The sequence below is a fragment of the Nicotiana tabacum genome, chromosome 12, assembly GCF_000715075.1.
Source record: "Nicotiana tabacum cultivar K326 chromosome 12, ASM71507v2, whole genome shotgun sequence".
Classification (NCBI taxonomy): domain Eukaryota; kingdom Viridiplantae; phylum Streptophyta; class Magnoliopsida; order Solanales; family Solanaceae; genus Nicotiana; species Nicotiana tabacum.
In genome coordinates this window covers 56612926-56630638 of record NC_134091.1, presented here as the reverse complement: position 1 = coordinate 56630638, position 17713 = coordinate 56612926, and the positions used below count along the sequence as shown (strand labels likewise).

Below are 17713 nucleotides of genomic sequence, written 5' to 3'. Positions count from 1 at the left end.
TATACTATATATACATTTAATATATATATTATACTATATATATATTTAATATATATACTATACTATATATACATCTTATATATAGTATATAAGATGTATATATAGCTTATCGAATATATATACTATATATACATTTAATATATATACTATACTATATATACATCTTATATATAGTATATAAGATGTATATATAGCTTATCGAATATAGCTTATATATATATACTTATATCGATATACTATATATACATCTTATATACTATATATATTTGAATATCTATACATCTTAGATATTTATTTTAACATCCTTTTGTCTCTAATATCTATTTTTTTTTAAAAATAAAAAAATATTGGACCTACTTAGCCCGTTTAGCCCGCGGCCCGGGACCAAACGGTCCCGGTCCCGGGCCGGCCCTTAGAAAAAGCTCGTTTAGGCCCGTTTAATTTGGGTCCCGGCCCGGGATCGGGCCCAGGACCGTTTGGACCGGCCCACTTGGCCCGTTTAGGCCCGGGACCGGCCCACTTGCCAGCCCTACTATAGAATGACCTTGGCAGCATGTGTATACCATCTATGGATTTAAAGAAATCAAAGGGTCTTTCAGGCTAAGCATACTAGCCATAGGAGCGTTGTTAGAAGAATCATTCAAGAAGTATTCTACCGAGGATTGCAAAGGAGCAGACTAATTAAGGAACTCGATAAGCTGAAATTTTATCCTTAATAGCTTAGTCTGTGGAGAGTAATTAGGGAAGATTGGTTGTTATAGTTGATAGGAGTGGCCTGTATTCTTTTTTTTGTTGTTGGAGAGAACTCGTCCATAGACTTTCCTTGTTATTTGTACTTACTGCCTTTGGTAATAAAATCTTTTATTTACCAAAAAAACAATATACCAATAATGTTAATAATTTTATACTCTAAATCACTTAAATGAAAACACAGGAGCCCTAAAAAAAACAATTATTTTAGTAAACTGAAAAATAAGACATACTATTTTATAACAACAGGTTAAAATATCCATAATATTTAGAAGACAATATGACTGAGAATCCTCTATGTTCTCCTTGGATGATGTGATGTTCGTTTTTGTGCAAAATTTGGTCTTCTACTCACTCGAATGTGATCAATAGGCCTAAAGTCATTACTGTTCCCAAATTTGAGCCTTTTCTTTGGGTGGATAGAATCATTAACAATCTCCACTTGCATTCGATGACTCTTTGGCCTCAAAGATTTTCTCATATGCTCTTTCCTATGCTCCCTAATCGATCTTCTTCTCCCATCAATTTTTCTAGATGAAAAGCTCCCTTCACCTTCAATGTCTTTTTGATGTCTTCTACGTGTAAGAAGAAGTTGCTGAAGCTTGAAACAGAGGAAAGTGCAACAGTAATCTAAGACGGAGAAGCAAGTGGAGAAGCAAGCCCAAGTAGATCTACAGAGTATGTGACAAATGCATTGACAAATTCCCAACTTGTAAAGTAAGTAGAGGAATAACACAGCTGCACATAACCAAAGGAAACTTGATTATGTAATCTTTACTATTATGTGTTACTGCTTTAGAATATGTACCAATTCATTCAATATGTGAAATATTTTAAATTTCATTATCCGGTACGCTTTGAGTCCATCGTATCCTTGTTGTCAGCAAATGATCTAGTATTTGTCCTTGATCCAAATGTTTAAATATAATTTGCCCTGTCTATTTTTGATTGTGATCTAAAATTACTCTCTATCATTTTTTACTTTCGAACTACATTAGGGTCAAGGGAAGATAAGGGGTCATTTGTTAACAACAAAGATATAAATGGTCCTTAGGATAAAATTAAGATATTTTGCACATTAGAAAAGTATTTTAATAATTTTCCCTGTAACAATTCAATCCAGATAATCAAAAAATAGTTAATCTATGGGAACCCTTGCTTTATATATGTGATGCCAGCCATAACGTATCTAGGTTAAGGGATATGAGTTCACGTGAACCTATACTCTTTTCTTTAAATCATGTATAACAATGTTATTCTTCTTTAAAATTACTTAAATATATGTGTATGCACCCATGCTTAAAGACTCCTCTGGTGCAATAATTATTGGGTGCACCTCTACAAGTGAAATTGGTGGTTCTAAGCCCACTTGGGACGGTCTTGTTTTCGGCACAAAGTGTGTGTATAAAAATATATAAATCACTAAAAATTCAAAAAATATATAGTTTTGAACCTATAATTTTAACTGCGTAGTGAATTTGTGGTAAGAGACTAAAGTTAAACTCGTCAAATATAAATTCTAAATCCACCTAGATCCGCTTCTAGATGCTATGTATATTTTCGAGAAGCTTTGTGACATTGTTTTAGTAACTTTGCAAACCTTCTAAACAGGTTATTGGGTCCAATGTGCACATGAGTAGCTTTTCGTTTTTTATACTACATTAAAAGTACATTCAATCAATATTGCAAAATTGGGTCCAATGTGCACATGAGTTATACTGTGCAATCTATGTTTGTGATGTGTGTATTGCTTTGAATAGATTGTAAGCCATGAGAACCAAGTATTGTAATGTAGAAACTCACCGAAATATAATAGGATTGACACCATGGCCGATTTGAGCAGTTGAGAAATGCAAAAGTTCTCTATGTAACATAGAAAATCCCATGTTGGGGCACATACAGAGCTGAAAAATTAATATAAAAAATATAAAATTGTGACAACACTTAAAAAAGGAAATTAAAGAGAGCCAAAAAAAAAAATTTAATTCAAAATAGTCGTTGAAATACTTGATTTGTCAAAACAGAGTAGAAACTGTTGAAGCAAATGAATTACTACTAACATTTACCTGCAAGCCTTTCCAGCCAAAAAATCAAGTGGATGACCAAGCAATTTGCCCAGAATTTCCCCAAAACCTGATAACACTGTACCAATGACATTCCCCATTCTCTATTAAACCTGTTTACTCTCTCTATCTATCATTTCCTTCTGCAAAATCAAATAAACTTGAAAAGTGAATCCGGAATGAAATGAAGGAAAGAATAATCTGACTATACTACTTTAAAAGCGAAAGCATTCCTTCATATATTGAAGCAAATTAAACATTGAATTTGGACTTCCATTAGAAGCAATCAATAACTGTGGATCGGAGAAGAAGCGAAAAAGGTAGTTGATAAAATGGCTCTTAATGGAGGGATGGTCAAGGTTAAATATAATTAGTGTATTATACAAAATTATATTAGTTGTTATTCAAATGAAATGTTTAAGGGGTATGTGAATTTAACCCTATCAAGGGTGGCTTAAGGAGAAGACAAGTAAAGCCTTTGCTTTACGCCCTTAAAATTTGGAGCCCCAAAAATATTTTTAATTGTGAATTTTCTATCTTATTTTTATTTAGATAATATTGAAGTTTATACAAACTCCTCATAAAAGTAGAAAGAAAGAGTGTCTATTTTTTAACAATAAAAATATTTTAGAACTATGAATTAACCTACTCAAATCTTCGTAAGATCCATGATAACACATTATAAATACGTGGTTAATATCTTAGTAACTTGATTTTTTTTACCAATGTAAATATTAGTACTGCGTATTATATTTTGTAAAATAACTAAATTACAGACAAAAATAAGAAAAAAAATATAAATATTAATATTATATTTTATAAGATAACTACAGAATAAACAAAAAAAAAGAAAAAGAAGTCTCTTATTAAGATTTAGCTTTAGCCACGAATTTTATTGAAACGTCCTTGATTATTATAAGACTAGATAGGTGGTGTGCACGGGCGTATGCCTGACATACAGCGTATTATCCTTGAACAGCATTGCCAAACAAAGCTACATGATCACAACAAAGGTTCAACACTAAGAAACATATCCTTGTCAAACCAAGGAAGCTGGAAACAAGAAAATAAATTAACTTTTCCAAAAATTTAAAGTCAACGCCGGCTGCCGGCTGTCGGCTGTCACTCGCAAACTTTATGATTAAATACCTGCATAACAATCCCAACAGAATCAAATTCCAAGGGAAATCTTGGTTAAGTAGCAAGCAAAAACATCGTAATGAATGGAAAAAATTATTTTTACCTTGATACTACACCTCCGGAAAAGTATATGCAATATTCTCAAATTATGCTCACATTGAAATAGTTAGCAACTACCCGAGATCAACTATTTCAAGCATCATCAAGCAATTTTCAAGCATCACAAAATAATCTTCCATCAAAATATTCTGAATCTTCATTATCACGAGCTATGTCAATCAAGGAGGAAGGATAAAAAGCCATGTGTTTTGAAATATTATCTGAGCCTCTTGATTTCTTGCATCAATTCTTGATATCAAGGTTAGCCTCTTCAAACAAAAAATTTCTTCAGTCGGCCACTGAATAAGTTTCTCACTTCTCTCTTTTAAATCCTAATGGCATAATTGCACTTTGAAAAAAAAAATGAATGGCGGGAATTGATACATTAGTATCAAGGTAAATTCTTGAAAAGAGTTTATAGAATCTGCGTCAAAATAAAAGGCAAGAACTAATGCACTCAACCGAGGCACACTCCTAGGTATATCCTGAAATTTTTTGCACAGAACATTATCAAACAATAAAAATTGATTCCGATACTTTCACAGGAAAGAAGCACTTTACATGTGCCAGAGACCATGTTTCTATTATGCTTATTGAAGATACAATATCTACTAAGGTCAGATAAATGCAGTCACAATTCTTATTCTACTATTCGACTCTTAATTAGCGTTTGAAGTGATGCCATTAGTAGATTCTTAGGTTGGACTTTCACTCATCTTTCTGAGAGATGGTAAGTATCGTCTAGTGATGCTTCCCTCATCTGGATACTTTTCTAATATTCCATTTAGCATTTAGATAATTCTAAGAGCAAGCTTTACCTTTCTTTGATTAGTCAGTACATAGCATTCAGCTGTATAAGTCCGAAGCTTCAACTTTTTTGCAATAAAATTAATGCTACAACGAAAGATTGTGGAATCGCGACCTGCACAAAACAATATAAGCAACAAAAAGAAGGGAGGCTTAGAAGAGAAAGAATTGAACTCCAAGCAAATGATGCAACATTAGAGACATTACTTGCCGTGTCTTTTTTCATTTTCTTCCTTTCCCCATAAGAAAATTTATATATATCTTTTAAAACATAAATTGCTACACATCAGCTAAAATGATTAAGAGCTGCATTTTTTATGTAGAGCATTCTCTGTATGATGTTATAATGAGATGTTCCTCATTGAGTTCTTGTACTAACACCAGAATAGAAAAAAAATGTTTCTTTGATCACATGATGTGATCTCAAACTCATAATGCACCAGTTATTCTGTTGTTATTCTTCCTTTTAATCAAGCTAATAAAGAGTTAATTTTTCACCCAAGTATAGAGTGTCGCATTGAGTTTCTTTTCCCTTCATTGTTTTGCCTCAAATTATATAATTAAAACTATCGGCTCAAGACCAGAGAAAGATAAAATGATAAAATCACTTAATATTCACTTTGAATGAAGTTCAATTTACGTTCACGTCAAAGAAATAAAGAAAACCAGTATTACTTTGTATTGCTGCAAGGACACCACAAGGGCCACCTTCAGGTTGTACCACACCAATAGATGTATCAAGATCAACTAAACTTATAACAAGTTTTTTCGAATCATTATGGTAGTTCAACATAGAAACTTGTAATTTGTCAAGTTCTAATGTTCAAAAGATTTTTCCGGTGATGATTTACATTCTACATTCTTCTTCGTATCCTTTTTGGAAATCACATTTTTCCTAGAATCATACCTTCATTTTCAACATCCTTTTCATTAAATAACTTAAGAGCAAGACATTCTTTCCTGTTTATCATATCCCGTCATGTACTGCCTCTACCAGTCAAAACCAATCGTTTCGCTCACATGAGGCTCCACCATTTCCTTGAACTCAAACAGAAAAAATCCTACCTGAACCTATGTGGAATGCTGTATCCATTTGATAAATGTTAAGTAATGACATAACTCACTATATTACCTGGAAAGGATATACTGACAACATTTCTATTTTTAGATACAACCAAAAAATTCTCAGCATGTGGCTTTGATTAAAGATAGAGAATCCAGCAAAAGTGAGAGATAATTCAACCAAGTTTTACCAAAAGAGCAGCTGTCTCTGCCAGCCCTTAAAACTTTATATTAATATCCTTGATTCTTTGCTTAAATAGTTTTTATACCTTAATGGATTATTAGTAAAAAATTCTTTTATACTCCAATCTTCTTCGTTCGGCAACTACCAATGGCAAATTTACCAAATAATGAACGAAAGGCTGCCGGAATTACTGTGTTCTTTTCTCTTTTTGGCTTCTATAATATTGATGTATTTTTCATTTTCAACAGTTAAAGACAACCCATATCTCATATCTGATCTGTTCCAAGCCTGCACTACTATTGAGTAGCGAGGATAGTCGATGCAGTTTTACTCAACAAGATCGGGATCGAATCCACAGGGAGTTAATTGATTTGGAATTAGGTTTATATCTAAGTCCAGATGCGTGTTTTGTTCCTAATTACGCTTCCACACATTTTGGTTTTGATTCTACTTCTAATTCTATTATATTGTATGTAATGATTAAAGCTAAGTACAATATTTTTTTGATGTTGGTTTTCAAGTGTTTAAAAGGACTAGGGTAGTGACTTCCGCCTAGGTGGATATCTAACGGGTAGCAAGAATCTAGGGCAAGCTTGATTAATTTGGAGTTGTAATATAGCTATCATACCCAAGTACTCACTCTATACCTCTCGATAGTTTGAGTGATTTTGCCCAATTTGACTTTCTCAAGTCCAAATGGGTATTCATGCAAGTCACGTGATATTAGCTCAAGTCGGGTATTACTATCTCTAGGTTTAACCCTTTAATTGGGGCTATCAATTTCTTGAGTTCACTCCAATTCCTTGTTCGCCTAATTTTTCTAGACTTAGTCCCTCTTTCTCAAGAAGAGACTAAGTCATAAAGGCATGAATCAGTATTTGCAACCACTAATTCTACAATTCTAGCAGGAACTAGGCTAAATATCACTAACCCATAAACATTCAAGCCCTAAAATTCAGTACCCATTAAATACCCACACTAGGGTTGGGTTACAACCCTAGTTATGGGTCTAGCTACTCATAGAAATAGCAGAAATCAAAGATGAAAAGAAGATAAAATTCATAATACTAGATTAAAAGATGAAAATCTAATGTTATAAGGTGAATCTAATATAAAATTGTCCGAAAAGGGAAGTTCCAGCCGTTTCACGTGCTCAACAAAAACGCAACCCTCTAAAAATGACAAAAAGTTCTATTTACACTAAGCTGAAATTTTCGAACAAAAATACTCTTGCGGAGGTTACGCGGCCGCATAATTCTGATCGCGGTCCGCGTTCTTCACTTCTGGATCTGGGTTGAGCATGGTTTCGCGGACCGCGTAATTTCCATCGCGTAATCTTGACGTGGACCACACTTCTTGTTTTTGCTTAAAATGTAAGCTCTCTGAACCTTAGCAATCGCGGTCCGCGTAATTCCAATCGTGGCCGCACAGGTACTTTCGCGGTCGCACCTTTGTGACGCGGTCCGCGTTCATATTTTAGCCCAAAAATCCATCTCTCTGAATTTTCTTTTCGCGGACCTCGAAATAGTGCTCGCGACCGCGTTGTAGCTTTCGCGACCGCACAATATTTGTGCGGTCCGCGTTTCACATCTTTTGGTCCGGTCTTGATTTTTGTTCAAGTTTTGACTCCTTTATGAGTTGATTTTAACTCCTTTGAATCATTTTGAACAATCCCCGCAAACAAGCATATTATATTAATTTTCGGGAATACCTTCACATATTTTTAGCCCTAAACACAAGTAAAAGAGAGCAAATAAAGGTTAAAATCCCTATTTATCAATATCATCGGAAAACATTCTGTATATGTGTAACCTTAGTAATTTAACTGCAGAGCCACAAGATGAACATATTTCGGTAAGCAAGTGAACTTTGTAATATTACTTTCTAAGATAAAAATTAATAAAGTTTCATAGATAACACTACAAAAGTAGTTAAGCATTTCCAGTCGCAAAAGCACAATCATTATAAAAGAAAATTTAACAAAGCAATACTGAGAACAGAGGGAGACAACACCAGAGGGAGACAACAACTTATATTCGTAAACTTGCATAAGAAACTTCATTAACGATCAAAAACATGAATCTATTGTTAATTTCATCATTAAATTAGTGTTTTGGAGTTGGAATTTGAAAAAAATGGTAGAATATTTTTAGACTAAATTTTTGAGTTTTGAAAGGTAAATTGAGGTCGGATTTGAGTAATTCTTGTATGGTTGGACTCGATATCGAATGAATGTTTGGATTTTTATAATTTTTTTCGGGTTCCGAGACGCGGGTCCGAGTTGACTTTTTAAGTCTTTGCAAGGACCGTAATTTTATTGTTTGAACTAGTTTCTTATAGTTATATTTATAGTATGGAATTCTTTTGGTTAGATTCGAGCCGTTCGGAGATAAATAATCGAGGGAAAGACCTTCTAGTTGATTGATTTAATGTGGTTTGAGGTAAGTAACTTGCCTAACCTTGTATGGGAAAATTACCCCTTAGGATTGGTGTTGTTTGTGATAATTGTGATATGTGAAAGCCATGTAAGCAAGGTGACGAGTGTGTACACGGGCTAAATGTGAAAATTTCCGATTTTAGCTATATAATCCCTTCCATGCCTTAATTGAGTTGCCTTAACATGTTATAGTCATCATTTTTAGTCTAATTTCACATGTCTACTTGTCTTATCTCTTACTTGCTAATTGCTCTACATGTTTAGTTGAAGTTCTTGTTTCCCTTCTTCCGTATTCATTATTTAATTGTTGAATTCTTTACTTGAAACTACTATTCTTGGAATATCTTGTTGTTAAAATTGGTATTGAGTTGTAAAGGTCGTGATTCCTATTGAGTCAAAGTGTTAAGTTGTGAAATATTATTCAATTGAGTTATTCTTCCGATTATTATTGTTGAGGCTTTGTGTACATTATGGTTGAACCGAGGGCTCCTTACTGTGAAATTCTGTTATTGTTTGGTTTCTCTCGCAAGTTGTGATATTGGGCACTTGAGGTGCGATTTGTGATACGTTGTGATATTGATACGCATGCGGTGGTATAAGGTATGTGGGTTGAAACGCATGCGGTAAGATAAGGTGGGCTTGATATGCGTGGCTAATAATGGAACTACTAGAAGTCATGCGCTGTGATAAGGTGGGCTAAAACGTGGGATGTTATTTCGGGAAAAATAATTTTCAAAACTAAATATAAAGGCTCCCGCGATGATATAAGGAAAGACTGCGAGTTACCTTTGTGATTTGGGACTACGAGGCAGTACCTCAGTAGTGGCTCTTGTTGATCTTTCTCTATTTATTGTACTTGTCTTGGTTGTTTGTTTCCTTAACATATCAATCCTTGTTTCCTTCCGTGTTGTATTATCTGCCCTGATTCTGTGTAGTTAACTTTTGGTAAATTCCTTATTTGTTTCATTTCCATTGTCATTACCATTGTATTGTTATATCTTTCTTCCTGTTTCTTATTATTTTTAGTAGGGCCTTGACCTGACATCGTCACCACTCTACCGAGGTTAGGCTTGGTACTTACTCGGTACTGTTGTGGTGTACTCATGCTACGCTTTTGTACATCATTTTGTGCAGATCCAGGTACTTCCTATCAGTCCCGGCACTAGTGAGCTAAGTTTGCATTTGGAGACTTCAAGGTACACCTGCCCGCGTCCGTAGGCCTTTGAGTCCTCTTCTCTTCCTTTTTATATTTCTCCTTCTTTAGTAGACAGAGTTGTATAGGAATGATTTTGGTATTGTCATAGAACTTGTGACTTGTATTACGCCGAGTTTTGGCTATTGTATACCCATTGAGCTGTAGAGATTTCCTTTTTATATATGTTGTTGAGTTTTGAGATTTTAAATTATTGTTTCATTCACTTCCGCATGTTTGTTAGGCTTACCTAGTCTTAGAGACTAGGTACCGTTATGATATCCTACGGAGGAAAATTGGGGTCGTGACAACTTAGTATCAGAGCTCTAGGTTCATAGGTGTTATAAGTCATAAGAAGATTTAGTTGAGTCTCGCGGCTCGGTACAGAGACATATGTACTAATCTTTAGGAGGCTATGGAACTGTTAGGAAAAGTTTCACTTCTTTGATTCCTTATCGTGCGAATTTGCTCTAAATTTCTGTCTTTCTACTCTCTCATAGATGGTTAGGACACGTGTTGCTGAATCGGATGACCAGACACCCACGCCCCCTGCTAGAGCCGCGAGAGGCCGGGGGCGGAGTCGGGGGCGGGGGCAGGGGCGGGGTCGGGGGCGGGGGCGGGGTAGAGGCCGAAGACGTTCACGTGGTGCAGCCAGAGCACCTACACGAGATGCTACAGAGGAGCCACAAGTAGCTCTAGTTGGAGAGCAGGCACATGAGATGCCTGTTACTGCCCCAGCACTGCAGGAGACCCTTGCCCAGTTTCTAAGCATGTTTGGCACTCTGGCTCAGGCAGGGTTGATCCCACCTGCTCCTGCCACATCTCAGGTCAGGGGAGGAGCACAGACTCCCGTCGCCCGTACCCAAAGTAACGGCCCCATGTTGACTAGGTCCCAGAGGTCATACCAATACAATTGGTCGCCCCAGTTCAGCCCGAGGTTAGGGCAACAGCTTCTGAGGGGGAGCAACTCAAGCTCGAGAAGTACATGAACTACCACCCTCCTACTTTCATCGGTTTGGCGTCAGAGGATGCTCAGGGTTTTCTTGAGGAGTGCCACCGTATCCTCCGTACTATGGGTATTGTGGAGTCTAGTGGGGTTACTTTCACTACATTACAGCTTAAGGGAGCGGCTTATCAGTGGTGGCGAGCGTATGATTTGGGTATTCCGAGTGAAGCAGCTTTACTCACTTAGGCTTAGTTCTCAGATATGTTCTTAAGGGAGTTTGTCCCCCAGAGTCTGAGGTATACATGGCGCGAAGAGTTTCAGCAGTTGCACCAGGGTTCTATGACTGTATCGAAGTATGCAGTCCGATTTAGTAATTTGTTCAGGCATGCACCGACCTTGGTTACTACCGTTAGAGAGCGAGTTCGTCCATTTATCGAGGGGCAAAACCCTGGTATCAAATTCAGCATGGCCAGAGAGATAGAGATGGACATCGCATACCAGCAGGTAGTGGAGATCACTAGGAGATTGGAGGGTATATGGAACCGGGAGAGAGAGAGGAGATGGAGGCCAAAAGGCCTCGAGATTCTAGCACATACAGTGGTGCCCATACCCTAGCTGTAGCCCGTCATGGTAGGGGCTATGTGAGCCACCCTGTTCATTCAGCAATCCCAGTTTCCAGCGGTATTCCGGCCACTTTTAGGCCCTAGGTTCCCCATTATGCGCCCCCATTATCTAGTGCACTCCTGTACAGGGTGCTTTCAGCAGTCAGTCCAGCCGATCAGGCCCGAACTAGTCACAACAGCCATGTCTTCCGAGGGCTTGTTTTGAGTATGGTGACACTCGTCATATGTTGAGGGACTACCCCAGACTTAGGTGGGGTGCACCTCCATTGACTACTCAGGCTCCGCGTATTCCACCAGGTCCTCAGGCCATGGTTACCGCACCATTTGTCACTCCACCTACACAGCCAGCTAGGGGTGGAGGTCGAGCAGGTAGAGGTCGCCCTAGAGGGGAAGGCCAGGCTAGATACTATGCTCTTCCTGCTAGGACCAGTTGTATCTGACTCATTTATCACAGATATTGTTCCGATTTATCGTAGAGATGCATCAGTATTATTTGATACAGGATGCATTTATTCCTATTTATCATCGTACTTTGCTCCATATTTGGGTGTATCCCATGATTCGTTGAGTTCTCCTGTCTATGTGTCCCACACATGTGGGAGATTCCCTTGTTGTTGACCATGTATATCGGTCTTGTTTAGTTGATCTTGGTGGTTCCGAGAACAGAGCCGATCTATTGTTGCTCGGTATGGTAGATTTTGATGTTATTTTGGGCATATACTGGTTGTCGCCCTATCATGCTATCCTTGATTGTCACGCCAAGATGGTGACGTTGGCTATGCCAGGTTTGCCGTGGTTAGAGTGGAGAGGTACTCTAGATTATGATCCTAGCAGGGTGATGTCTTTCCTTAAGGCATAGCGGATGGTTGGGAAGGGATGTGATGCGTATATAGCATATGTGAGAGATGTCAGTGTTGATACCCCTACCATTGAGTTAGTTCCGGTAGTGAGGGATTATCCAGATTTTTCCCAGTGGATCTTTCGGGCATGCCGACCGACAGGAATATCGATTTTGGTATTGATTTGTTTCCGGGCACTCAGCCCGTTTCTATTCCACCATATTGTATGGCCCCACTAAAGTTGAAAGAGGTAAAAGAGCAGTTGCAGGAGTTAATTGATAAGGGTTTTATTAGGCCCAGTGTATCACCTTGGGGTGCTCTGGTCTTGTTTGTAAAGAAGAAGGATAGTTCTATGCGCATGTGTATTGATTATCGCCAGTTGAACAAGGTTACAGTGAAGAATAGGTATCCATTGCCACGCATTGATGACCTATTTGATCAGCTACAGGGTGCAGAGTGTTCTCCAAGATTGACTTGCGTTCAGGCTATCATCAGTTAAAGATTCGGGAGCCAAATATCCCGAAGATTGCCTTCAGGACTCGGTATGGTCATTACCAGTTCCTTGTAATGTCATTTCGGCTGACCAACGCCCCAGCAACATTCATGCACTTCATGAATAGTGTATTTCAGCCCTATATTGACTCATTCGTCATTGTGTTTATTGATGACATCTTGGTGTACTCCCGGAGCAGGGAGGATTATGAGCAACACTTGAGGACCGTTCTCCATACCTTGAGAGAAAAGAAGTTATATGCAAAATTTTCAGTGTGAATTCTGGCTTGATTCGGTAGCATTTTTAGGTCATATGGTGTCGAGTGAGAGTATCAAGGTAGATCTGAAAAAGATTGAAGCAGTGTAGAGTTGGCTCAGACCGTCTTCAGCTACGGAGATCAAAGTTTTTTTAGCTTGGCAATGTATTATCGGTAATTCGTAGAGGGTTTCTCATCTATTGCTGCACCTATGACCAGATTGACCCAGAAGGGTGCTCCGTTCAGGTGGACTGAGGAGTGTGAGGAGAGCTTTCAGAAGCTCAAGACAGTTTTGACTACAGCCCCAGTGTTGGTGTTACCTACGGGTTCGGGGTCTTACACTGTGTACTGTGATGCGTCGCGTATGGGTCTCGGTGCGGTATTGATGCATGACGGTAGGGTGATTGACTACACATCTAGACAACTGAAGTTACATGAGAAGAACTAACCTGTCCACGACCTTGAGTTAGCAGCTATTGTTCATGCCTTGAAGATTTGGCGACACTATTTGTATGGTGTCCCTTGTGAGGTATATACCGACCACCTGAGTGTACAACATCTGTTCAAACAGAAGGATCTTAACTTGCGACAACGGAGGTAGTTAGAGTTGCTTAAGGACTATGATATCACCATTCTATATCATTCCGCGAAGGCCAATGTGGTGGTCGGTGCCTTGAGTCGTAAGGTAGAGAGCTTGGACAGTTTAGCATATTTACCGGCGGCAAAGAGGCCATTAGCCTTGAATGTTCAGGTCTTGGCCAATCAGTTTGTTAGATTGGATATTTTGGAGCCGATTCGAGTTTTGGCTTGTGTGGTTTCTTGATCTTTCCTATATGATCGTATCAAAGAGCATCAGTATGATGACCCCCATCTACTTGTCCTCAAGGACACGGTTCATCATGGCGATGCCAAAGAGGTCACTATTGGGGAGGACGGTGTATTACAGATGGAAGGCAGGCTATGTGTGCCCAATGTAGATGGTTTACGTGAGCTGATTCTCCGGGAGGCTCACAGTTCGCAGTACTCCATTCATCCGGGTGCCGCCAAGATGTATCAGGACTTGAGGTAACACTATTGGTGGAGCATAATAAAGGACATAGTGGAGTATGTAGTTGGGTGCCTAAATTACCAGCATATGAAGTATGAACATCAATGGCCGGGCAGATTGCTTCAGAAGCTAGAGATTCCAGAGTGAAAATGGGAGCGGGTTACTTTAGATTTTGTTGTTGGGCTCCCACAGACTCGGAGGAAGTTTGATGCAGTATGGATAATTGTGAATAGATTGATCAAGTCAGCTCATTTCATTCCAGTGGTGACTGCTTATTCTCTAGAGCAGCTGGCTCAAGTCTATATTCGCGAGATTTTCAGTCTTCACGGCGTGCCGGTATCTATCATCTCTGATCGGGGTACATAGTTTACATCGCAGTTCTGGAGGGCTGTACAACACGAGTTAGGTACGTGGGTGGAGTTGAGTACAATATTTCACCCTCAGACGGACGGACAGTCCGAGCGCACCATTCAGATATTGGCGAATATGCTTCATGCGTGTGTGATGGAGTTTGGGGGGTTCTTGGAATCAGTTCTTGCTGCTTGCAGAGTTTGCCTATAACAATAGCTACCAGTCGAGCATTCAGATGGCTCCGTATGAGGTTTGTATTGTAGGCGGTGTCGGTCTCCAATGGGTTGGTTTGAGCCGAGAGAGGCTAGGCTATTGGGCACCGACTTGGTTCATTATGCTTTGGAGAAGGTTAAATTGATTCAGGATCGACTTCGTACAACCCAATCTAGACAGAAGAGTTATGCAGATCGGAAGGTTTGCGACATTGCATTCATGGTTGGGGAGAAGGTCTTGCTCTGGGTTTCGTCCATGAAGGGTGTTATGAGGTTCGGGAAGAAGGGAAAGCTGAGCCCTAGGTACATCGGACCATTTGAAATACTTGAGAGGATTGGAGAGGTGGCCTACAATCTTGCACTACCACCCAATCTAGTTGTGGTTCATCCGGTATTCCATATTTTTATGCTCCGGCAGTATCACGACAATCCGTCTCATGTGTTGGATTTCAACTCAGTCCAGTTGGACAAGGATTTGTCTTATGTTGAGGAGTCAGTGGCCATTTTGGATAGGCAAGTTCGAAAGTTGAGGCCGAAGAATATTGCTTCAGTCAATGTTCAAAGGAGAGGTCAACCAGTTGAGGAGGCGATTTATGAGACCGAGCATGATATGTGTAGCCGTTATCCTCATATTTTCAACACTTCAGGTCTATATAATCATTCGAGAAAGAACGTTTGTTTTAAGAGGGGGAGAATGTAACGACCCGGTCGGTCGTTTTGAGTATTTTAGCTCTAATCTCCTATTTATTGATTCCTCTATGTTATATTGTAGTTACGTGACTTGTCGAGATATTTGGTTTCAGTTTCGGGTGAGTTCTGGAGTGAAATGGGACACATAGTCCCTAAGTTGGAGGTTTAAGTTGTAGAAGTTTACCGTAGTTTGACTTGTGCAAAGATAATTCTGAAATGGAGTTTTGATGATTCCAATAACTCTGTATGGTAATTTTGGTCTTAGGAGCGTATCCAGATGTTGATTTGGAGGTCCATAGGTCGTTTCGATATGAATTGGCGAAAGTTGAAAAATGAAAGATTTTGAAAAGTTTGACCGGAAGTTTAATTTATTGATATCGGGGTCGTATACCAATTTCGAAAGTTGTAATAGGCATTGGTTTGGTATGAATCGGCATTGATTTCGGAATTCAGAATTTCATAGTTGCATAGGCTTGAATTTGAGTAGCGATTCGTAGATTCGTTGTTGTTTGATGTGATTTTTAGCCTCGAGTAGCTCCGTTATGCATTTTGGAACTTGTTGGTATATTCGGACGGGGCCCAGGGTGTTGTTCGGATCGAATTCAGACCAATTTTGGACTTAGCTTCATTGCTGAAGTCCTAGGCCTGCTAGTATCATCGCACATGCGAAGGGATTGACCGCAGGTGCAGAGGTTTAAGCGCCGATGCGAAAAGGAGAGCCCAAGGCTGGGCTCGCAGGTGCGGCTACCTGGGCACTGGTGCACCTCCACAAGTGCGACCATTTCCTCCGCATAAGCAGAATTGGAGGAGGGGTTTTGGGCAGGACCGCATGTGCGGTCTTCTTCTCTGTAGAAGCGGGCTCGCAGGTACTAGCCATGGTCCGCAGAAGCGGAACTCCTGGAATTAAGTGGAATCCGTACCTGCGATGGTTATTCCGCAGGTGCGGCATCACAGAAGCGACACAAAGGCTGCAGAAGCGAGGATCGCTGGGCAAAAAGGCCTTGTTTGAGGGTCAATCTTCATAATCTATTTTTGGACTTAGAGAGCTCGGTGGGAGGCGATATTTCGAGGGTTTTTTAGAGAGATAATTGGGGTAAGGAATCCTAACTCGGTTTTGGTTAATTCACATGAATCTATTGTTAATTTCATCATTAAATTTGTGTTTTGAAGTTGGAATTTGGGAAAAAATGGTAGAAACGTTTTAGAACAAACTTTTGAGTTTTGAAAGGCGAATTGAGGTCGAATTTGAGTAATTCTTGTATGGTTGGACTTGTTATCAAATGGGTGTTCAGATATTTATAATTTTGATTGGGTTCTGAGATGCGGACCAGATTGACTTTTTGGGTTGACTTTTTAATTCTTTGCATGGATCATAATTTCATTATTTGAATTAGTTTCCTATAGTTATAATTTTAGTATGAAATTCTTTTGGCTAGCTTCGAGCCGTTTGGAGTTGGATAATCGAGGAAATAGCCTTCTAGTTGATTGATTTAACGTGGTTTGAGGTAAGTGACTTGCCTAACCTTGGGAAAAGAGGGAATTACCCCTTTAGATTGGTGTTGTTTGTGATATGTGAAAGCCGTGTACGCAAGGTGACGAGTTTGTACACGGGCTAAATGTGGAAATTTTCGGTTTTACCTTTGAATATTCCTTCCATGCCTTAATTGAGTTGCCTTAACATGTTATAGTCATTATTTTTAGTCTAATTTCACATGTGTACTTGTCTTATCTCTTACTTGCTAATTACTCTACATGTTTAGTTGAAGTTCTTGTTACCCTTATTCCATATTCATTATTTAACTGTTGAGTTCTTTACTTGAAATTGCTATTCTTGGAATATCTTGTTGTTGAAATTGGTATTGAGTTGCAAATGTCGTGATTCCTATTGAGGCAAAGTGTTAAGTTGTGAAATATTATTCAGTTGAGTTATTCTTCCGGTTGTTATTGTTGAGACTTTGTGTACATTGTGGTTGAGCCGAGAGCTCCTTACTGTGAAATTCTGTTATTGTTTGGTTTCTCTCGCAAGTTGTGATATTGGGCACTTGAAGTGCGATTTGTGATACATTGTGATATGGATACGTATGCGGTGGTATAAAGTCCGGGGGTTGAAACGCATGCGGTGAGATAAGGTTGGCTTGATACGCGTGGCTAGTAGGGGAACTACTAGAAGTCATGCAGTGTGATAAGGTGGGCTAAAACACGGGATATATTTTCGGGAAAAATAATTTTCAAAACTAAATGTAAATGTTCCCGCGGTGATATAATGAAAGAATGTGAGTTACTTTTTGTGATTTGGGACTACGAAGCGGTACCTCGGTAGTGGCCCTTGTTGATCTTTCTCTATTTGTTGTACTTGTCTTGGTTGTTTGTTTCCTTAATATGTCAATCCTTGTTTCCTTCCGTGTTGTATTATCTACCTTGATTCTGTGTAGTTAACTTTTGATAAATTCCTTATTTGTTTCATTTTCATTGTCATTACCATTGTATTGTTATATCTTTCTTCTCGTTTCTTATTATTTCC

The 17713-nt window shown here is 38.8% G+C and overlaps 1 protein-coding gene across 1 annotated transcript; it reads right to left on the bottom strand.

The window, feature by feature from the left end:
- Positions 1-888: 888 nt before the first annotated feature.
- LOC107800867 (uncharacterized) lies at positions 889-3177 on the bottom strand. The gene is made up of 3 exons (XM_016624114.2): positions 2817-3177; positions 2554-2654; positions 889-1488 (listed from the first exon to the last, which is right to left on the bottom strand). The coding sequence occupies exons 1-3, from the start codon at positions 2912-2914 to the stop codon at positions 1046-1048; spliced, it is 642 nt and encodes a 213-aa protein (XP_016479600.1). The 5' UTR covers positions 2915-3177; the 3' UTR covers positions 889-1045.
- Positions 3178-17713: the final 14536 nt, after the last annotated feature.